General features: G+C 49.7%; 2 protein-coding genes across 2 annotated transcripts in view; both read left to right on the top strand.

Annotated features, from left to right (window-relative positions):
- Nucleotides 1-22,685, top strand: part of LOC142044564 (membrane-anchored junction protein-like) — a 340,098-nt gene that overhangs the window by 232,166 nt on the left and 85,247 nt on the right.
- LOC142044512 (maestro heat-like repeat-containing protein family member 2B) lies at nt 691-5,922 on the top strand. The gene is made up of 8 exons (XM_075057077.1): nt 691-1,059; nt 1,273-1,396; nt 2,332-2,438; nt 2,880-3,032; nt 4,142-4,287; nt 4,534-4,696; nt 4,991-5,166; nt 5,781-5,922. The coding sequence occupies exons 1-8, from the start codon at nt 862-864 to the stop codon at nt 5,920-5,922; spliced, it is 1,209 nt and encodes a 402-aa protein (XP_074913178.1). The 5' UTR covers nt 691-861.

The raw sequence follows: 22,685 nt of genomic DNA, 5'->3' as shown, positions 1-22,685 counted from the left end.
AGGTAGGAATTGCTGGAGCTGAAGGCAGTGCTCGCTGGCATGGGCTGGGGGGGTTGGATTCGGGGCCCTCGATTAGGAGGGACTCAGTTGTGGTTTAAACCACCCTGGAGAGGGCTAGTAAATCCCCTTTCTGTTTTGTCTCCCTTCTTCCTCTGGCCAGCAAGCTGAGGCCGCCTCTGAGCAGGAAGGAAAATGGCAACCTGCTGGCAGTGTGCTGCCAGAGTGTTTTGTCCCATCCTTCCGAGGAGCAGATGAAAAAGGGAAGGAAGAGTGTGAGGGCAGCTGTGAACATGGAGGTACCCACCGGCCAGTGCCTGCCCACCTCTGGGTCAGGATCCCACCTCAGCACGCCCTGGCAGCCCCCATGATGCATAGCCTCAGCTCTCCTTTGCTGCTTTTAGCTTCTGCACAGGAGAGGCATGGAAGATCTGGGCCACCTCATAGAAACCCTTCTGGAGGCTGAGGCGACCTCTGCCTGCTTTTGCAAAGTGTTCCATGTGAGTAGCCACGGGGCAACAGGGAAAGCGTTGCCAGGGCAGAGAATCGAGACCTTAGTGGGTGATAGGAGGTGGATACCTTTCCTCCAGACAAATGGGGCTTTGGCTCCTTGCTCTGGGGCTGTGCATCTGGCCGGGGCTGGGGGTCAGGAGTGCCTGGCCACTGCAGCCTCAGGACAGGCAGCGAAGTGGGCCCTGGTGGAGGGAAAGCCAAGAGCCAGCCCTGAGCTGGGCGAGAGCAGCCCTGGGGGGAAGGCCGGAGCAGGGAGACGCCAGCAGGGAAGCAAGACCTGACACAGGGCAGAGGCGGCTGCATAGCGCGAGGCGGTGAAGGCTGCAGGGCCGGTGCTTGGTGGGGCGGGGGATGCGCCAGGAAGGGGCCAGAGAAGAAGGGAGAGGGAGAGGGATCTCGGGGAGAGAAAGATTCCTGTTGCGAGAGAGATGCCCCCTGCCCCAGGTCCTGAAGGGCTGGCTCACCTCAGCCAAAGAATGGGAGCGGGAGAGAGCCCTGCGGGTTTGCACCCACGTGCTGGGCGCTTGCAAGGAGCGATGTGAGCTCACGGTGAGTAGGGACCCTCCGCGTGCCCTGGTGCCCCATTCCCACCATTCGTGGCCCTGGAAAGGAGCCCTGCCCAGCTGGGTGCTGGCTTTCGGGGCCCCTGGGATTATGGGGCAGCCCTTCTGCCTGGTCGCTGCCCAGGGAGCAGGCTGGGCAGTAGAGGCGAGCGGGCGCTGGGACTGCCTGCAACCTTTTTCCTGCTGCTGTCCCCTGCAGAGAGGATGTCCCTACAAGCAGTTCGGCTCCCTGGTGGGACTGCTGGGGTCTCTGACCAGCGACTGCCTGGACACGTGCCACCAGAGGGCATGGGTCTGCCTTGGCTACCTTCTCCAAATGCAAGGTGAGGAGAGCAGGCGCTTCCCAGCCTTGCTCAGCCCGATCCTCCCTCCCTCCCTTCCTGGCCTGGCGCCACCGGGGTCCCGTGGAGGGAAGGGGGAGGCAACGTGCTGGGCTGGTTTTGTGCCCCCACCCTGTTAGCCCTCTGCCCCCCTGCCCATCTCAGGAAGGATCCCTGAGAGAGTGTTGCCGAGTCCCACCTCCCCGGGGCGTGCGTGAGGTTGGGTGGTCAGGGCCATCCCTCACTGCTGTCTGAGAGCAGGACGTCGTCACCAATGCTGGGGACTGTCCCCCTCCACGTCTGTCCCTCTCCACGGTCCAGGCAGGAGAGACAGAGGGTGGTCAGACAACTCGCTCGGATGAGGTCCCCGACGTTTCAGAGGGTGCCTTCCCCCTCGCTCCCTGCCTTCAGCCTGGAGAGACAGGCAGCTACCCAGGCAGTCTCCAAAGTCATCCCTGGCAGGGAAGAAATCTCCTGGGGAGCACAAGAGAGGAAGCCAATTTGCTGCCCAGAGCAAACTGGGCAGGGAGGAGGGATCTGAGCTGCAGGCCCAGAGCGTGCTGCAAAGGGTTGTGTTTGCACCCTTTCCTCTTCAGGCAGCAGGGTCTGCCTGTGCTGAGGAAGTCACAGGGAGGTTTCCTGCCTCCCAGAGACGATGGCGGCCTGTGTGGGAATAGGGGACGCAGCTGCTAGGAGCAGAGGCTGCTGAAACCCTGAAGCCCCAGCAAAAGGTTTAAGGAGGAAGAGGGCTCTTTCCAGCCCGGGGTTTGTCAGCCATTTATCAGGCTCAGGAAATCCCGCTGCCCCAAGTTCAGGAGGGCCCTGGCTTTCCCTGTGGCCTTCCCTGCCACCACGGGGGTTCTCCTTTATTGGTATCTGGGGCCAGAGGTTGGCTTTCTGTAGACGTGACTCCTCTTCTCTCCTGCTGTTTGTTCCAGCCAAGAGCATGAAGGTGCCGCAGGCAGATGAGATCCGGTGCCTTTGTGAGGAGCTGAACAGCCCGGACACCGAGACTTTTGCGGAGACCTGTACCCAAATAACAAAGGTAACTGGCCCCGAAACAGTGGGGTGGGGGCCCAGCTCCTGGGCTCCTGCACGTCTCCCTGCTCCCCTCCAGAGTCTCTGTCTCCAGAGCGGGCTGTCCAGGACAGCTGTTGTTAGCAAGTAGCAGGAGGCTCTGAGGCAAGACCGTCCTTTAAGGCACGCTGGAGCAGACACCGTGATGTGTGCGTTTGCACACATGTGTGCGTGCGTGAGTGCTCTTGTCAGAATACCAATTTGGTATATAAGCAAACAACAAGGGGGTAGACACTTCCAAATCGGTTAGCTGCACCAGATGTAAACAGCACTGTAGGCACAGCAGGAGGGCCAAGAGACTGGCCCCTCCGTGACTGCTGAACTAACAGTCCCGTCAAGTTGCCTTTCCTTTCCGAATCGCTGGGGCAGAGCTGTGATGCGGGCTCTCCTGTTCCTGACTTCTCTCCAGGCTGTTTGCAGGTGCATCCCTGCAGCACAGGCTGTGGACTTTCTGACTGCCATCCTGGACAGCTTGCTGCATGTCATGCCCCCACGTGCAAGAGCAGTGAGAAAGTGGGTGTTCATCTTCCTGGTGGAATGCAGAGAGGAGATAGTCCAGGAGGTAAAGGAGAGCTTTTTTTCCATTAGACTTCGTCTTTTCTCCTGTTGGCTGTTGCACTGCACCCTGTGCAGTTGGCATGGGCTCAAGAAATGCCGCCTGTGTGCCGAGCCAAGGGGCTCCTGATGGTCCGAGTCGTGCATTAGCACCCGCTGCTGGCGCCTGCTCCGGCTGGTGACAAGGCTATGGGCACTTCTTGTCCAAAGGCTGCCATTGGTCCGGGTCCTTCCCATGAGTGAGGCACTGGGAGGCACCAGCCTTGCCGTTCCTCCCCTTCCTCTGGGGTCACTGTCAGTCCTCCCTGCCCTGGGACCCACCTCACCCTTCTCTTTCTTCACTGGTCCCCAATTCCATCTACTCTGAGCTTTGCTGGGCACGCTAGGTTTTCCACAGGTTGCATAGTTGTTCATTGCTCTCACTGCTTTCCCCGACTGTGGTGTTACCCAGCCTGTGAGGTGCCCTTCCTTTAGCCACTAGTTGCTGCCCATCTGTAGCCTGGGAGCCTCTGGCCTCGTGCTGTGCCTGCCCTTTCAAGGCTCCTGTTCTCCTCCGCTCACGCTCTGCTGCGCTCCGCTTGGGCTCTAGGGCCACCAGTGGCTCAAGCAGTGCAGACTAACTCAGTCTCAGGAGGGTAGAGGCAAGGAAAAGCGTCCCTGGAGAACGGGGTTCCTCTGGAAGGAGACACGTGCGCTTGCAGAGGCCCTGCAAGGCATCTGCGGGGTCTCAAAGAGCGTGTTTGGTCGTGGTCTTGCATCGCTACGGACACATGGGGAGAGTTAGCCAAGCGCTGAGCGTGAAATGGGTCCGTGTCCTCTGTGTGCACACAGGGCACGCAGCCGCTCATGGGGTTGGGCCTGGGCACATGCAGCGACCGAGGCTGTGCATGTGAGCGTGTGCATGCGTGTGCGTGTGTGCATGCAGGTGCACGATTGCCAAGAGCACACTGGGCTCCAGATGTGAGCCAGGGTCAGGCAGGGTGGAAGGCGTGAGGTTTCGAGCTGGATCTGGACTCTGTGTCGAGGCAGCAGGCATCGCTCATGTGCCGAATGACTCTGCCTGGGCCCCACAGGAGGGGGTAAAGGAGCCCTTCTTTCTCCTCTTCTTCCATTCAGGTGCCAAAAATCCTGAACACCCTTTACAGCTACATGCAGCAGAGCACCCACAGGCCCTTCCTGCTCCGTGCAGTGTTTCTCCTCACCCGCTTTCACCAGGAGCCTGTAATCAGCAGTCTCCTCCAGAAGAGTCTGCTCATGGACAGGTACGGGCACTACCCACCTCCCCACTGTAGTCAAACAGGGACCCTGCAGCTTCCTTGCCCTGGGGGGGTCCGGTTGAGAAGCAGGTCTTTTTTTTCTGCCCAAGCAGTCTGGAGTGTTGCAAGACTGCGTGCTTGTGTCTCTGCTGTGAGTGGGGCATTGTAAGCCCCACTGCAGGTGAGGAGGTTTGAGGGCACCGCAGGACCGCAAGGATACGGGCTCAGGGGTGAACGTCTCTTCCCTTGCAGTGACACGGTGGAGCTGTGGAGGAGCCTGGGGAGAAGCATCCTTGGGATTCAGATCCTGAGGTGCTTAGTGGAGAAATTAAACAGAGCAGGAAACGACCGCCTGGGGACGGACTCCTCCCCTTGTGAGCAGCACAGCTGTCAGACTGCTCTGGAGACTCTGACGGTACGTTCAACGGCAGACACCTTTCTGCAGCTCGGCATCTGCTTGCTAACTCACGCTTGGGCGCAAGGGAGTCAGGTGCCCTTTGCGGGTGCCCGTGGAGATTCGCAGGGCGCTGTGCTGGGCCGGCCTCAAGGAGTGCGGGGAGCCAGGGCAGTTTGGTACTCCTGAGCCACAAGGCTGTCGCAGAAGTGACAAGTGCGGACAGTGACCCCCCACCCTGGGCAGGCGGGGGAACCAGGCTGGTGGGAAAAGGCCTTCCCTGAACAGGTGGTTCTTGGTCATGTTTCTCTGCAGATCACCCGTGCCATCTCCGAGGTGGTGTTTGCCCTGAGGAGCACGGAGGAGCTCAGGCGACTGCTTCCCCACCTCCTTCCCAGCCTGCTCAGGTGGGCCAGTGAAATGCTGGGTGGGGAGAGGCAGCTTTTGCTCATGACCAGCTGGAAACAACTGCATGTGGAGAAGCCGTGCAGGTAAAGAGCCGAAGGGGCAGATGGAGGGGCTGGCTTCAGTTCCCCGTGCCAAGGCATGTGCCTTTGTGGGGCTGAGGGAGGGCTTCGCCTGCCCCACTTCCTAGATGTGGAAAGCGGTCGTCGCGGTTGGTTTTACTTCTGTTCCTTCGTGGAGCAACTCCAGCTCCCAGGCAGGAAGGTCTTACGCAGCTCATACTGCGGATGGCCGTCCTCTTGCCTCCCGCATACCCTTGTGTGCACAATAGCATTGCACTCCCTCAACGGACCCCCGCTGGAGCAGTGACTCTTGCGGGCACTGGTGTCATTCTTGGCCAAAGGCTGGTGGGAAGAGGTATGAGGTGTTGGCCTTGGTTGACACCTAGCGTGGAGTCAGTCTAGAGGCGTGGGTTTTCTTCTGCTTCGGTGGGTCTGGGGCATGAAGAAAATGCCAGTGTCGTTAGCTGCAGTCTGGAAGGCTGTGAAGCATCATTCCAGGGGTATTTAGCTCTGCTGCAGATCAGTCTTCCCCGAACCTGCTGCGATTTGAGAGTTCTTGGGGTTTCTGGCGGTGGTGCTCTTTGGACTTGTTTTGTTTGATTGGGTTTGTTTATTTTGCACTTTGTTTCTTTTGCCAGGATTTTCCTTTCAGCTATAAAGTTGGTGCTGGGCAAATGCATGGCGCAGAAATGGACGCAGCTGCTCGAGATTTGGGGAGTGTGGGCTCGCCTGGAAGTCCCCGTGGCTCACCCTGAGGGGGTGCGTCTCCTGACCAGGTAAGAGCCCCAGGGATGCATCTGGCCAACTCCTGCAGGGCTGTGCCCAGGGAAATGGCCGCTGGGACCCTCCCGGCGTGCCCGGGAAGCCGTCGGGAGCTGAAGAGTAGTGTCTGCATCAGCGCAAGTGAATTTTGGAGGCCCGGCCTGTGGCCTTCCTGGGTAACTGTGTCCCTCGCTTGTGACCCCTGCGCAGTGTCCTGCTCAACGCTGGAGTCGTCTCCCCCTGTCTGGTGAAGAACCTCTTGCCGTGGCTGAATTCCTGCTCAGTTCAGCTGCGGATGACAGCTACAGCTTTCTTTGCTGAGGTAAGGCAGGAGATGGGGAAGGAAGGGGTCAGAGGACTTTTACCGAGATACTGCTGCTTGGGATGTCTTTTTTTGTGGGAAGATCCCTGGCGAACGGGTCCCTGGAGCGGGGTGGCCAGGGGAGCACCTGGCCGGGACCAGGTCCCCACGGCGCTGCCTGTGGTGTTGTTCCAGATCTCTCGGGACCGCAGGACGACAGGGACCTCCGAGCGAGGCAGGCACTAGAGCAATCCCTCCGCAATACCTGGCCCCAGCCAGCACCACGGAGTTAATTAAAGCTCATCAAAAGACACCGAAAGGGGAGTGTATCTGTTCTTTCCCTAATAGCACCCTGGCAGCTGGTGAGACAACGTGTGGGTGACACCGAGGCTGGGGGCTGCCAGCTGTGGGGCCCCTCTCAGATCTTCCCGGGCTGGGGACAATGGAGTCATGCCAGGACAGAGCCCAGAGCAGGGGTCTCCCCGTGGGGTCCTGGGGCCTTGGCGTGCCCTCCCACTGCCCATGGGGATCCCCTCGCCACCCCTCCCACCGCGGCACGACCACCTCCAGCACCAGCCCGCGCTGGTGCAGGGAACAGCCTGCGAGAGCCCCGACCGTATCGCCACAGCAGGCTTCGCCCTCCCCGTGTCCCATCACGCTGGGACCCCCCACAGCACTGCCCAGTGACACACTGGGGGGAGTAGGGGGCACTGGGGGGAACCGAGGGGGTCACAGGAGGTTACAGGTGTGTGGGCAGGGGGCGGAAGGGGGGCACTGGGGGACGAGTGGGGAATGGCGGGGGGACCTTAAAGGGTCAGCAGCGGCACAGGGGCCGAGCAGAGGGACGGAGAGTAGCATCTGGCTGGCCCATCGGACCCCTGCCCGTTAACCCAGGCCCCACTGGTGCTGTTCCTCACCCCCAGCGAGCCTCCGCACATCTGCAGGGGGCAGGGGCAGCTCCACACAGGGAGGCCACCAGCAGAGACGTGGTTTTGTCCCTTGGGCTGCTGTGCACGCTGGCCCGGCTGCGAGCCCACGTGAGCCTCAGCCCCCTGTCCCGCGGGTCCCACCACATGCGCGTGACCCAAACGGAACGCTCTGCAAAGTTCGCTCAAAGGAAGCACGTGCTTCCGCCTTGCCCAGTCCTTCCTAAAGGTGTTCCTTGGTAAAGGTGAGGATGTAAGCGGGAACGGAGCCCCTTTCTGGGTTGAACAGCAGGCTGAGGGGGGCTCCTGCTGTGGCGGGGGCACCGGCAAGGGCCAAGCTGGCCAGTCTTCCTTCGTCCCGGTCTTCAGAGGTGGCAACCTCCTGCGTGCTCTGGGCTGGCACAGCCTTGCCCGTGAGCCAGAGGAAGCTTCCCTCTCCCCGAGTCCAGAGTCCTGCCCCATACACGGCACCCTGGGGCAAAGGGCAGAGGAACCAAGAGGTTCCCCTCCTTCGCAGGGTCCCCAGCGTCAGCTGTAGCATCGCGCCTATCCTTTGTAGTGCCCAGAGCCTCCTGTTTCGGGCCGAAATCCTCGGTTTTCGGGTCCAAACCCGCCTTTGATGACCCCCAGCCTTTCCTCAGGGCCCACAGCTCCATGCTGAGGCTCTCAGCCCTAAAGGTGGAGTTCGTTGCCTGGCAACCTCCACCCAGCAGTCCCTGGGGAGTCAGTGGGCCCAGGACAGCCAATCGCATTTGAGGAGGCGGGGGCAAGGCATGTGATCGATAGGTAACCCACCAGTCAAGCTTCGAGGCCTGCAGGAGAGGTGGCAAGAGGGGAAAAAGCCGGGCTCCCTGCCGGGTGTGTGTGTGTGGGGGGGTGTTGGTTGGAGGCGGGGCATGCCCGCTCCACCAATCACAGCTGGCAAGAGCAAAGCAGAGATGACTGATGAGCCGCCTGACCCATCACTGGATGGGAGGAGCGATCTCATGCAGCCAATCGGAGGAAACATCGCCTCAGGGAAGGGCGGGCCCCAAAGCAGGGCACAGTGGCAGCCGAGGGGAGCGATCCTCCGAGGCAGCACCGCCTGAAGGGAGGAGACTGGCAGCCCTCCCCAGCTGTGCTGACCCATGGGAGAAGAAGGTGGGGCCTTCTCCTGGGGCCAGGAGTTTCCTCTAGGCACCTGCAGTGCCGAGGGCTCCGGCAGTCCTGGGAGCTGAGTGTGCCAGGCGCAGGGCAAGCGGCTGAGCTGGGCGTTCTCCAGCGGCAGGCATTTGGACGAGGGGGGCTCGGCGGGAACCCGTCTTGCCCTCCCGCTTCTTCTTGTGCTTCTTGAAGTGGAAGCACTTGTGCAAGGCTCCAGGAGGAGTTCATTTGGTGCCCGCCCTTGCTAATTGCAGGTGGGTGGTCTGCAGCGGGCAGGGAATGGGACAGGACTGCTCGCAGGAATGCCGTGGGAGGGGAGGTCCGTCGCTCAGGGAGACAAGGATGAAGGGTGGGCATTGAGGGTTGTGGTGCTTCTCTTCCCAGGTCACCATTACGCGTGAGGAAGCTCTGCTTCCCTGGCAGTGGCCGAACATCTGCCTGCCCTCGGGAAGCCAAAGGCAGAAATCAAGCAAGCAGTCGGGATGGAGTTGCAGGAATAGTCGCCACCTGTCGACCCCAGCTGTCGCCCCAGTTCATTCTCTGTGTGGAGAGGCAGTTCAGGGTGCCAGGAAAAGGTAATTTAAGGGATCTCCACTGCTTATCGGTTCTGCTGACTCTCATGACTTTACTGGCATTGTGGCATTTGGTGCTAATGCCAAAGCTCTTGGGGAAATCTGTGTCAGGGTATTGGCATCTCTTAGGGTTGTGATCCTGTGGTAGGGGGGAAAGCTAAAAAAATGAGACACAACTGTAAGTAAAGAAGCAACATTGAGGGGGGGGGGGGGAAATACATTTTCCCAAAACACTTTTGAGGTTTAGGGATTTGGTTTGAGAACTCTTGTTTTGGTGACAGACTTGCTAATAAGTCCAAAAAGAGATTTATCTTTGCTTTCATTGAGATTTTGACTTGAGTGCAGTTAGTGATCTGCTGTAACCTTAAATCACTCCTGTCATCTGACCAATTCTCTGTTTTGTCTCTACTACTGAGCTGATTTTCTTTTCTCAAATGTGGCATAAAATTTGCATGTACTTCCTGGAAATTGAAAGATTTAACAGTGCTTTGTGGAGTGCTATTCAGTCGATGGGCGCATGGCACACAAGAATTTAGGGGTAAAAGTTCTTTTAGAGGTTCTGAGGGTTATGGTCCTGCTGAAAGATTAGTGAGAAATTCAGCTACACAGTTGTCAGGACTCATAAAACTTGCCAAGACTGCAAATATGTGATGTCTGGGCTTTGGTGTTGACTAAGCACAGTGCAAACACAGGTGGATACAAAAGCTGGAAACAAGAGCTTAGGCATAAAAGAACCAAACCAAACCAAAACCCAAGATGATGGAAGAGAGAAAAATGTCCTGCCAAAAATACTCCTTTAATTATTCACCGACAGAAAAGACAACTTCCAGAAGAGATTGTCTTCCTGGATGCAACTGTGAGAAGAAACCTAATTACTGAACCAAAATAGTACACATCTTGTAGGATGATAATAATGCATTAAGTATAAAATAAATAAAAAGGCAGAAGAAGCCATGCTGTATTTCCTTCAGATTGTGGATTGCCTCTCTTCCAAAGATACTAGATGTTTATCTGCCCAGTACTAACAGCACTTAAATATTATTTGCTGTTTGTAAATGAAGTATTTGAATTGGAAGTAAAGGCTTAAGATTATGAAGCTTTTCACTGCCAACAAAATGTCTAGGTGCTGAAGGAGCTGGCTGCTTGCTGGTCCCAGGGTGCAGGTAAAGCTACTTTCTGATTATCAGAGATGAATCAGAATCTTGGACATTGCCTGACTCTTCATCATCTCGGTATCGTGCTGAATATCAGTAGCAGGCAGGGAAGGGGGTTCTTGTGTCCCTGTCTGAGATGCCAAATTGTGATTTCTGCTCTCTGTCCCAGGTACGTGCCTGTGCAGGCAGCTAGATGGGAGCTTTCCCTCTGCAGAGCACGGCTCTCTGCGGTTTGCAGAGAATAATGTTTTCTACAGCCTTGTTTTCAGCTTTAGGCAGGTCTGGCTTCATTTTTCGGGGGAGGCAAGAAGGCTTGCCTTCTGGGAGTGTGTTTCACCACTGTCCCATTTTTGCTGAGGTCCATGAGTGTCCCTAGTTGTGAGTAAAGGAGCCCTGGTGGGACTGTGGGCTGGAGATGTGCTGCTTTTTGCCCCTTCTGCCCCTCCTCTGAAGATCTGATAGCAGAAGTGTCTTTGAGACAGGTTTTTTGACCTGCTTCAATGCAGTAATGGATTACTGAGAAGCAGCAGTACCAGGGAGTATGAATGCAATTTTCTCTTGCATGATTTGGCTGAAGATCAGAAATGTGCTTCACTGAATAGGAACATTGTTGATTAAAATGGCATGACTGTTGATGCCATATTACAGCGGTATCTTGCAGTGTTGGAAGCTCAAATCTATCTTTTCGTGTTAACTTAAAGCTTAAACTCTGAGAAGACTGTAGGAATTTAAAAATCACCCTCTGCAACCTATGCAGACCTTGAGGTATGAGCCAGACTGAGAGGAGTGAAGAAAATGTGTTCATGCTTTTTTATCCAGCTGAAAGAGCTCTGTATAGCTTTAAATGCTGTTGCATCTCATTTTTAGTTGAATATAAGCTGATGGTAGTAGATTAGGTGTCAGATATCTTGTGAGGGCAACTACCTGGCAATGACATATTATTAACAGTAGTTTAAATGATTGCACTTGTTTCAGAACAAAAAGTGGAGTTCTGTCTATTTTTAATCTGAGTTTCTGAACTATCTGATTGGAACTTAGTACTGGGGAGGCCTTCAATACAATTTTTTTTATGACGATCACTAGAGTGTGATGGTTGTCGGTTATTTTTAGGTGGTGTGGTCAAATCAGAGGTGTTGAAAGCTTACCCCTCATCTAATTGGGGTGGGTTTTGTTTGTTTTCGGTGCTTATTTCTTTTGGAAAAGCTGAAGATTAAAATCTCTCTGTATATGCCCATGCACCCCTTCTCCATGGTGTTTACATAAATGTTTAGGCTGTTTTCCAGGCTGTTTCCTTCGTGCAAGACTGGTTGGAATCACCTTAAAACACCCTTTTACCCAGCACCTGCGAGGGAGGACCACAGTGTTTGGGGACCTCGGTGGTCCCAGTGCCTGAGGATGGTGTGTGCACACACACACACATTTATCTGGGGTGTTCCTGCAGCTCCCTGGGACTGGGCTGTAGCCAGGGCCAGGGTTTGTGAAACCCCTTGTCTGAAGATTTCTTGGGACCACAGCACCCACAAGGGCAGGAGCAGAGGGACAGGGAAGAGAAGCATTTAGCAATATTTAGCAGGGGCTCTCACCAAACCAGGCTGATCCACTCTCCAGCTTCTCCCTTAACTTGGGGGGAATCTGCTACCACAGATGTTTCTGGCGTTTGCCGCATCGGGAGGATTGTCAGTGGGCTGCACTGGGAGCAGGTTATGGGAAATAAGAGCCTGTAATGGTCAGACTACAATGCTGGGAGATTTTTACAGTAATGCCCGTGCTGCAAGAATCCAAAGGTCAGAGAGGAAAATTGCAATACCAACTTCAATTAGTGACTAAGAAAGGGAATGACTTTCATGATGTGTCAGACTGTGCCTCTAAGCCCTATGAGAAGCTGCCACCCTTCTCCGATGACAGGTAGCGTCGTGGCAGTGGCTACTGCTGGGCCAGGAGCAGCAGGCAGATGCTGCGCAATAAAATGAGAGCAGAGAGCAGGCAGGCTTGGTCTGTGAAGGATCTGCTATCCCATAATTCATTCCCTGCCCTTATTCACCGGAGGCTGAATGTGAGGATCTTTGTTCACTGGGGTTTTTTTGTTTTGTTTTTGTGGTTTGTGTTTTTTTTTTTTTTTTCTCTTTCTTTTGATTTGGTTTGTGGTTTGTGGTTTTTTTTTTAGGGGAGTTTAGGAGAACTGACTATGGGCAGCAGAGAAGATCTGGTGATTCAAAGGATCTTTTTTCAGTTGTTCATGCTAGAAAGTTCTTGGGTTTTTTTGTTTTGTTTTTTTTGTTTGCTTCTTCCTGCTGCCACTGAACACCTCTGGGATCCATTACATTTTACGGGGATTGTTGCTTTGGAAGATGGCAGGAGGTCCTGTGGGCCTTTCTGCCAGCCAGCCCTGCAGGAGCAGGGAAGCTCTGCTGGGAGGAGGCCAAGGAAGGATGTCAACAGCTGCTGTAGAAATCCAGACGAGCAGTTCAGGTACATAGGAGGGATCAGGGGTACAGTCCAAAGGATCCACGCAGGGATGTGCTTGAATGATGACTGTTCCCTCCCACCCCAGTGCTATGAAGGACATTTGTGCCCAGGTCTTGTACCAAGGGACTGTCATACCCTCGTGTACGGGGACCCCTCGTACACGCACCCTGGCACGATTAACTTTGCACAATCTTGGCCCCCTTCCCTGTCTTCAGGGGAACCCGAACTAGTAAAACGTTTTTGGCTTGTTTTTCTTCCTTGCATGGTGAGGATGGACCATGGCAGCATGATGTCCTTACAGTGTCACTTGGTGGGGAGACTTGGACTTGTCCTCTACAGGCTGGACACTAACTGTCCAAATGACTTCCTAGAGCTGGCTGCAACAAAGAAATGCAGTGTCATGCTAAGGAGGAAATGACAGCTGGATAGCTCCCTCCCAGAAGCTATAGCAAAAGAAGAGAATGAGAAAAATGAGGGATAATTGTTCCTGACAATGGTGTCTTTTAAAATCAAAATAGAGATTTTTTTTTTCCTTCAAAATAGAGATTTTTTTTCCCTTCAAAATAGAGATTTTTTTTCCCTTCAAAATAGAGATTTTTTTTTCCTTCAAAATAGAGATATTTTTTTTTCCTTCAAAATAGAGATTTTTTTTTTCCTTCAAAATAGAGATATTTTTTTTTCCTTCAAAATAGAGATATTTTTTTTTTCCTTCAAAATAGAGATATTTTTTTTTTCCTTCAAAATAGAGATTTTTTTTTTTTCCTTCAAAATAGAGATTTTTTTTTTTTCCTTCAAAATTTCTCAGGAAGTTTTTGGTGATGTTGGACTCTCCAGTGCAGAATGATCTGAACACCGCTGCAGTGTCCTGATGACAGGACTTTTCCAAGCACTCAGCTTTAGAAATAGTCTATGGAAAGATGTCCATGTCCTGGGCATGAGATTTAAAAAAAAAACAAAACAACCAACCAAATTAAGAAAATAAAATTTGAGTGGAAAGTCCTCCTTTCTCCCCAGTGCAATAATTCTTCATGGCACTTGGAATCATGCTCAAAAATGTTGAATCTCTTCCCCTTAAGTTTGAAAGATGGAAGAAAGATTTGAAAATAAACATGGAAGAACACCTGGTCTGCAGGAAAGTTTTTGTGGGGAAAAAAGTTATCAAAAGCAGCTTGGTGATGTGATTTTTATTTATTTATTTATTTATTTTCCTATTGCCATTTAGGTCAGAGGGACTAATTTGTATGATTTTCTTAAGGATGCTTTCATGTGTAAAATTTAGATCTCATAAATCAAGACTCAAACAGGACAATAGTAAGGATGGAAATGTTTTCTTTACTGGCATACTGGGGACAGACTTTATAGTAGAGAGTGTTGCAATAGGACAAGGGGTAATGGTTTTACACTAAAAAAGGGTAGATTCAGACTAGATATAAGGAAGAAATTTTTTACAGTGAGAGTAGTGAAACACTGGCACAGGTTGCCCAGAGAGGTGGTAGATGCCCCATCCCTGGAAACTTCAAGGTCAGGTTGGACAGGGCTCTGAGCAACCTGACCTAGATGAAGATGCCTGTGCTCATTGCGGGGGGGGGCGGGTTGGACTAGATGACATTTGAAGGCCCCTTCTAAGCCAAACTATTCTATGATTCTACGCTAACAAGTTTGGAACAATGTCATCCAGTTCTGGGCTCAGCAGAGAGGAGTGAAACATCACTGGAGTCAGGGTGCCACTTGTTTCTATTAAACATTTTGTTAGAATCTTTCTTTTCTTACTGTAGTTTTGTACAGGCATTCATCTGCCTGTTCCAGTGTTTAATATTCACATGCTGGAAGAGTAATTTAAATGGGTAATAGATACAGAGTGTAACCATTAAATCTAGTTCATAACAATGCAAACTGTTGGATGGCAACAATTGCAAATATATGCCTGGCTTTGCAGGATGCCAACTCGTTGGCTTGGGACACAGAGCTCACCTTAAGTGACAATAAACATTTTATATTTAGATGTTCATTGCTGAGCCAGATGAACACAAAGAGCTGCAGCGTTTCATTTTTTTTTTTCTTTTTGTTTTATGTAGGGGCCTTATGCGGACTGACGGCAGTCCCGGAGAGAGATCCAGCCTCGCTCGAGTGGAGTACACCTGCAGCTTTTAATCAGAAACGACAGCTATAAAGCAGCACTATGTGCAATACCTCTGAGACCTGTACCCTTGCTGGTGCTCACACTTGCATGGAGGAGGAGGTGAGCAGGATGCCTAGCAATAAGAGAATGATAGCATTTGAAATTTCTGGAAGAAAAAGAGTTATTTCTGTCTGTTTTCTTCATTCCTGTCTTTTCTGCTCCTTCTGATAAGCAGTGTGGCTATGTTGTCGGAAGGATAAGCTGAGAAGTGGGTTAAATGAGAAGGTTTTCCTCTGGGGGGAAAAATCTGGAAGTGGCTTGGAGCCGTATTTTGTAGCTAAATGGATTGTAGCTGTAAAAACGTGCTGTAGCTAGACGATGAGTAAGGCTGTGTCACAAACTGGAAAAGTTGTGGCTGACTGAGGAAATCTGGAGGGGTTTTTGTGCTTGTGGAGTGTCTGTTTTTTAAGAGCTTCTGGAGAGCTGGATAGCTTCAAGAGTAATGTCAAGTCGTTTTGGGGTCCAAAAAAATGCTGAATTGCTGCAGGAGGAGTGTATGGGGTTTGCTGAATCTGAAATAGCTTGTGAGCACCACTGGAGGCACAGTGTTGTGGGGACACCCCCAGAGGTGCAGTGCCCTGGGCAGTGGGGTAAGGGTGTACTTGTGTGGCTGTCACCTTAGCCTGTTTGTAATTCTGTGCTTGTGTGGGAGCTGCCTGTGTCTAGGTGAACAGTACCTCAGTCACACCTTCCTTCTCATACTGTTTTAATGCTACCGTATTTTAATTTGTCTCCCATTATTAATTAATGGATTGACTCCCCTTCAAAGCAGGTTACTGCTTTTTTCCAAGTGCTGAACTGAAAATGGTGACCAAGTCCTGCATACAATGATACTTTCTGCTAGAAAGTCATTGGAATGATTCAGGCACCCACTTTGGTGCTCATCCATTAGGGGAGGACTTCACGTGTGCTGTACTTTGGGAAATGAGTGTGCATTTATTTCTCCATTTAACTGGATTTTTGTGTGAGTGAGATTTGTTAATATTGTTGTATCACTGATTTTGCTGGCTTGCCGTGGAAATCTTCCCCAAAAGAGTTAACAGCTATTTCTAAACAAGATCCTCCAGACCAGATACATCCTGAACGGCTGAGTTGACCTGGGAAGTGGTTGTAGCCTCAGGTGGAGTTGCCATTACAATCACAATAACTGAGCTATCATATTATCAAATTCTCCAGCTCCCTGAATTGCTGATCTCACTTCTAAGCTTTCTGTAAGTGGAACTTCTGAGTCCTTGATGTAAGAAAAGCCTCGGCAGCTTTTAGTTATCTTTTTGGCATTTTCCATCAAAATTTCTGACTAAACTTCACAGCTTCCAGCTGCCTACTTGGCAGTAGGTTTAGGGAGCTGAGCCAGCACTAATGCCAACCCCATGGGGGTCTGCGCTTGCCCTCAGGCTGTGATGGCTGGTGTGATGCTGGTGGTGCATCTGGTGCAGAAAAGGAGCCTTCCCACAGACACAGAAATAAGGCACGAGTCAGCTGGCACGCTCAGCTCATGCTGCTGTAAATAAGCTGAAGTTTTTTGAAGGCTGGCCTCAAAGTGACAGCCTTTCCATTGTCACAGGAACTTGAAAGTCAATAGTAAAGATTGTAAAGTAACAAAAGTCCATGATAAAGATTTCATCTTTGAAGACCGCAAACAGCAACCCGCGTGAGGAGTACCTGCTCTAACCTGAAGTTATTGAAGAGAAAAGAGAAAATGTGTTAGTTAGCATTCAGAGGGTAACAATTTTCTGATTTATATTGATTGCATGAGCTAAAACCAAGAAGTACTGAATGCTTATCTGGGAAGTACAGCAGAAAATTGAACTTAAAGGGGATTTGGAGAATGTCTGTTGGAAGAAAAAAATTCTCTTTTATCTATGCAATTTCCTGAAAATAAAAGCACCCACACTCCATATTCCTTAATCTTTTATTCCTCTTTTCATTTCTACTAGTTGTGAAAACTAGAAGACAAACTAATTTGTTATCCTTGTTTAGCCAAAATGATTTCCTAGAGGAAAGAAATATTAAGAAATGTCTAATGTGCAAAACCAGCAGGATTTCTTGCAAACTAGGACAGGGTTTATCAGGCATAGCATACACATGGCCATTTCACCCTCCCAGGGTTTAACAGAGGGCTGAGATTTACCTGAACTCAAAGTTGAATCAGGAGAAATGGATTTGCCCCAAACCAGGAAACAAGGTTTGTAGTTGTCTCAATAGATACAGTGTGATATAGCCCAGGGGAGGTGGAAAACACTGCAATGGTTTCTGCTGATGTTATATGGAAGGAAAAAGAAAAGCAAGCTGAGAGAAAACCTATCAGATAAGGGAAATATCCAGTCATGATCCTACTGTTTGCAGTAGGGTAAACTGCAGCTACTCAGAACAAACATAAATGTCAGAAACCTATGGAAGAGATGAGATCATCCAAAGGTTAGGTACAAAACCAAAGCAGCTTCAGTGTATTGACATAAGCAGTCCTCATATTGAATGTTAAAACATTTCTCTTCTATCAGCTCAGTGCTAAACAGAAGCTGTAGAATGAAATGATAAAGTGAATCAGATAGAGCAATGTATGTTTGGCTGCTTATTGCTGACAACTGGCCCTGGCAAAAGCTGAAATGGTTTTGTGGGTATCAGCAGGCTGCTGCATTCCTACAGTATTTGCAGTTAATGAGATTATTGGGTTGTTGTGTGATGTATAAAAAAAGCTAATATTCTGTCTACAATGCCAAGATGTCTGGGCAAGTCAGAGACATGGAAAGATAAGAGTGAAGTTATGGGACTCATATATTGGGATGTATATTTCAGATATTTTATCCATTTTCTCTACTGCTTGCAGAGAATAGAGATGATTTATTATGAGGTCCAAAAATGCCATTAGTATGCTACATTTGAAATGCATGCCCTAATCTTATTTACCATTGTCCTGTGTGAGGAATTTTAATTATTCTCTAAGGTTTAAAGGAAAAATACCTCCTGGAAGAAAAAAGGAATAATGCTGCAGTAAACTGGCTTTCTCCAGTGTAAGCTTTCAGCCGTAACAGAAGAGAAAATGTGGAAGTGTGTTAGCAACATTCATTTTTCACTACATTACCTTGTGGAAGCAGTATACAAGAGCTATTAATATTTTATTACAGATATCTGTAACTGTGTTTGCAGTTGACTGATCTGACTGTATGATAAGAATTAAGTTGGCAAACAGGTATTTCTCAAGTACAGTCCTGTCTTTTTGTTTGTTTGTTTTCATGGCCAATTGTTAAGCTGTATCAACCAAGCCACTATGTTGTTATGCAGGGTTTTCCATTTCACACCACGCCTTTTCATGCACACGTTGCATGTGGTGAGGTGCTCAGAACAGAGAGAAACCTGCAGCCCAACACGGATGATGATCTCCTCTGCCTGCACTCCTCTCAGAAGCGATGGCATATAGATGTAGTACTCTTACTGAATACATAGTGGCTGGGTTGGTGTGGTGTTTGGGGTTTTTTTGTTGGTTTTTTTTTTTGTTGGGTTGTCATGTGTCCCCCCCCGCGCCCCCCCTCCGGTTGCTTGGCTTTTTTGCAGTACTACGTTATAGGCCTGATCCAGCTGAAAATTCCCCCCAACAAAAAGTCTGCTTTTTGTCATCATTTTATAGATGAGCTGAAACCAAAAGATACTGAATACTCAGGTCCTGTTCAATACTTGCTCAAGGCTGGCATGCTGCCACAGAGCACAGCAGGGCTGGGAAGCGGAGCTGGCTCTGGGGCAGCCAGGGGGAGCATGGGGGCAGAGATGCTCTGTTGTGTGGGGCACCCTTTGGCTCTCTGATCTGACCTTGCAGATGGAGGGTGGGTTTCTGTGTGTGTGTGTGTGTGTTGGGTTCCCTTTTTTTTTTTCCAAAATTATACAAACTTAGGATAGATAACTAGATAAATTCATGTGTGTAGCTATGTTCGAGTCAGTGGGAGAAGGAAGAGCTCTTTTGTTGAGTCTAGAGCTGGTATTTGCTAAGAGTAACTATGGTGGTGCAATTATGAAATTTTATTGTTAACTGACTGTACCATATGCACGTTTTTGTTTTCACTGTTTTGAGCTATCTTCTACGCAATTTTCTGGTTCAAAAAATTTCCCCAAACAAGCATTTAATAATTTTTTTTCCACTACCTTCTTGAATCTCTATATAGGAAGAACCACGTAATTTTTTATTTTTTTTTTTTTTTTTTTTTTAGCGTTCAATCTCAAGCCCCTGGGATACAGTTAATTTCTCTGGCTCTGTATCACTGCTTTTCCAAGGATGTGAGTACTAGATGGCTTGTTTGAAAAACAGCAGCTGACAACTGCACTTAGTTTCAGACAGCCTTAAACTTTTGTTCCTCATTTACTTGAGTCTGTCGAAGATGCATTTGATACGGAATACCTAATTCTGGTACAATCCTGTTCTTGTAAGGTTTAGAATGTACTGACACAGAGACTTTGTCACGTACGTAATGAGTTATTCTGATAATAATAGAAGAAAATTACTTGGAAAGAAATGCCACATGTACGTGCTTAGAAATTCTTGTATTAAATTGAGTCTAATTTGTTATAAGTTTCAAATGTCAAAGAAAATAAAATCAGCAAAACCAGATATATGCGTATTTTCCACAGGGCTGAACAAAACCATCATAGAAACTTTGGAACAGAGTTTTGTGTTTGGACACCTTTCTATTGTACTGTCTCTTCTCTGTCAATGTTGGGCCATTCTTCTCTCATAGCTGAAGTTCACTGAGATGAGAAGGTTGAGAGCACTCTGCTCTTGTATAGCCACTTTTTTTCTCAGTATGTGTAATGGTCCCCAGAATGAATCCTAATAGCGTGATAATCTTGCTCTGAGCTCAGAGGTGAATTTTGGTCTTAAGTCGGATTTACCTAGCTTTCTTTGAATACTCAGGATGTGGAGAAAAATGCTGTCCTGGTTTCAGCTGGGATAGAGTTAATTGTCTTCCTAGTAGCTGGTACAGTGCTATGTTTTGAGTTCAGTATGCAAAGAATGTTGATAACACACTGATGTTTTCAGTTGTTGCCAAGGAGTGTTTAGACTAAAGTCAAGGATTTTTCAGCTTCTCATGCCCAGCCAGCAAGAAAGCTGGAGGGACACAAGAAGTTGGGAGGGGACACAGGCAGGGCAGCTGACCCAAACTGGCCAAAGGAATATTCCATAGCATGGGACGTCACATCTAGTATAGGAACTGGGGGGAGTGGGGGTGGGGGGATCGCCGCTTGGGGACTAACTGGGCATCGGTCGGCAGGTGGTGAGCAATTGCACTGTGCATCATTTGTATATTCCAATCCTTTTACTACTGTTGTCATTTTATTAGTGTTATCATTATTAGTTTCTTCTTTTCTGTTCTATTAAACCGTTCTTATCTCAACCCATGAGTTTTACTTCTTTTCCCAATTTTCTCCCCCATCCCACTGGGTGGGGGGGGAGTGAGTGAGCAGCCACGTGGTGCCTAGTTGCTGGCTAGGGTTAAACCATGACAAATGCCTATCACAAGGTAAGAAATAACATATTAAGGGACCTTGAACCTGCACTTAGTAGCCGGATAAATTCCTTCTAACTGGTCCAGCTGAGGGGAGAGGGGGTCCCTTGCATGAATGAGGGTGGCAGAAGGTCTCTGATTTGCCTTAAAACCTGCTTCCTTGCCTATAGGCTCACAGAGGAAAGAGGAGTTAAGTTCTGAGAAAAGACAGCAGCAACCCATCATGCCTGGTGGGACCTTGTAAAGCAATTTACAGCCTTTGGCTGTCCGCTTTTTCACCATTAGAGAAATGCTATTTTCTTTTATTTCACCTTTACGTTTTGCAATGCGTGTTCCACTGTTCACTGCAGAAAATTATCAAACGTGTGTACAAGAGAGTCTGTATTAATACCTGGGCGGGAGATGGGGTTTTGTGGGCTTTTGGACCTCTCTAGGAGTAACTTGGAGCATCCAGGGCAGGCAGGGAGATGGGTTTATATTTCCAGTGAGTGCATCTGTTTGTGTAGGGAGCAAGTTCCCTGGGTGCAATTTTGGTGCTGGCTGTGGGAGCCAAGGGCCTGTCCTGGGAGCTGGACTTCTCCTAGGGCCAGCCCTGGGCCACTGCCAGCCGTGATTTGGGCATTGGAGAGATGCGGAGCAAGCACCTGAGCTAGGCTGTGGGTGTACAGAGCCTCAGCGGTGTCCCCCATGGTTTGGTGCTGGCGAGGAAGGGTGGCAACTCCCTGTGCTGCTACAATTGGGGTTGCATGTGGAGAAGCCTGGGGGTGTGCTGCCTGCCGTCCCATGGCGGGGGGGTCAGCCTGCTGCTGGCAGCAGGATGGGGCACCCCGGCTCACTTGTTGCATCTTCCATCCAGATGAACACCGTGTGGCCAAGGTGTGTGACTCGGTTTACAGGAGGTTAAAACTGTGGTGTGTGCAGCACGCTGGCATTGTTTCTTTTTTGCACATTGCAGCAGTATATTGTGCAAGTGAGTTACCAAAATATCCTGGAGCCCACCCACAACTTCAGCTGAGAATGGATTGTGTTCATCAGCTTTTTTTTTTTTTTTTTCTTTCTTTCTTCATTCCACTGAGTCTACTCCCCCACAATTTAGTGAAGCAGGGATGTGCCTTCCTCCCCTGGCATAATGCAGCATGGCTCAGGAATATAGAACCAATTTGTCTGCGTGACAATATGAAAACTCAATAGAATTACAAAAATAGAGTTATTATTTTTTTAATCCCCCACCCCCACCCCGCAACGCGAGTGTGTATTATACTTTTCTCCTCATCTGGATAAATACGCACAACTCACATAAATGACCCTCAACATGAAGTGAGAGTTGTTTCCTTTAGGCATGGAATTATTCATTTTTAACTTGATACTGGTGCATCAAATTGCATGCAATTTAAGGGTTGATAAGGTATTTATGTTTTTCCTTTAGACTGTAAATGAAACAGAGTTTTCAGACACATTAACTTCTTTAAAAAACAATTCTCTGTGAATTTTGCGTTTTTGAAGTATGCCAGAAAATTTCTTCTCAAAACAGACACTATGTAATACTTGCTTCTAGAAATCAAATTACATATTGGGAAGGTATAATAACAATTGCAACACACAAAGGCAGCACTTAATATTTTCCTAGTCTCACCTACCATTGATGATGACAACCTTTGTTTTTCCCCTTGGGAGTACAATTCATGGTGACCTTGTGACACCATTTTTTTTCTGGGCTGTCATAGAGGAAGAAATTGTGTCATCTGACGGAGGTGCTTCAGAACTTCTCCAAATCCAAATACTGTCCAGGCAAAGGTTTTGTTCTGTTATCTCCCTTTCTCCTCAGCCACCCTCAATCCATGTTGTACTTGTGCATGAATTACGTCCAGTTTGCAAAAATATTGACTGCTACAGAATAGCCCTAGTTAGTAAGCAGAACCACTAGGCCAGAGAGAACTGGGATTTTCCCCCCCTTCTCCGTAGTGTTGATAAGTTATCGATTCCAATTCCAGCTGTATAAGGTGATTTTCTGCAGGTTTTTTTCATGCATCAGTCTGAGCTCAGGTCCCAAGGCCAATAATTTCCTGCTTTGCCATCTGTCAGTGTCAGTAGCCATAAAGATACAGTTTTTGGGGGTAGCTATTCACAGGGGCCATGGTGGCAGATGTGGAGGGCTGTGCTGCGTCCCCCAGGGTGGTTCCTGCCCTCTGCTTGAACGGTTACAGCTGCAGAGGCTGTTCCTCCCTGCTGCCTTGCAAATGCCATCTGACCTTGCCTGCAGGATGTCTGCCAATAGTTTGGGTTTGAGTATTTTAAATGGTCCTCTGGTTTGCCCAGTATGTCATTTCCTTTATTGGCGGGCTGCCGCATTCCCCTGTACTGCTCCTAGTATGGTGACTTCTCAGGATTTGACCCAGAGCATGCGTATTTATTCTTCTGTCAGCACCTCCTGTTCGACTCTGTTCGAATTTGACGAAGCAGAGCTTGCTGCTCATTATCAGGACAGCAGAGGGAAAGACTTGCCACAGAAAGCCCTTGTGGTGCAAAGCTAGTGGAGTTGAGCATCCTC

Source organism: Buteo buteo, chromosome 24 (genome assembly GCF_964188355.1).
Source record: "Buteo buteo chromosome 24, bButBut1.hap1.1, whole genome shotgun sequence".
Classification (NCBI taxonomy): domain Eukaryota; kingdom Metazoa; phylum Chordata; class Aves; order Accipitriformes; family Accipitridae; genus Buteo; species Buteo buteo.
The sequence above is the reverse complement of the archived record's forward strand: the minus strand, read 5'-3'. Positions and strand labels throughout refer to the sequence as shown.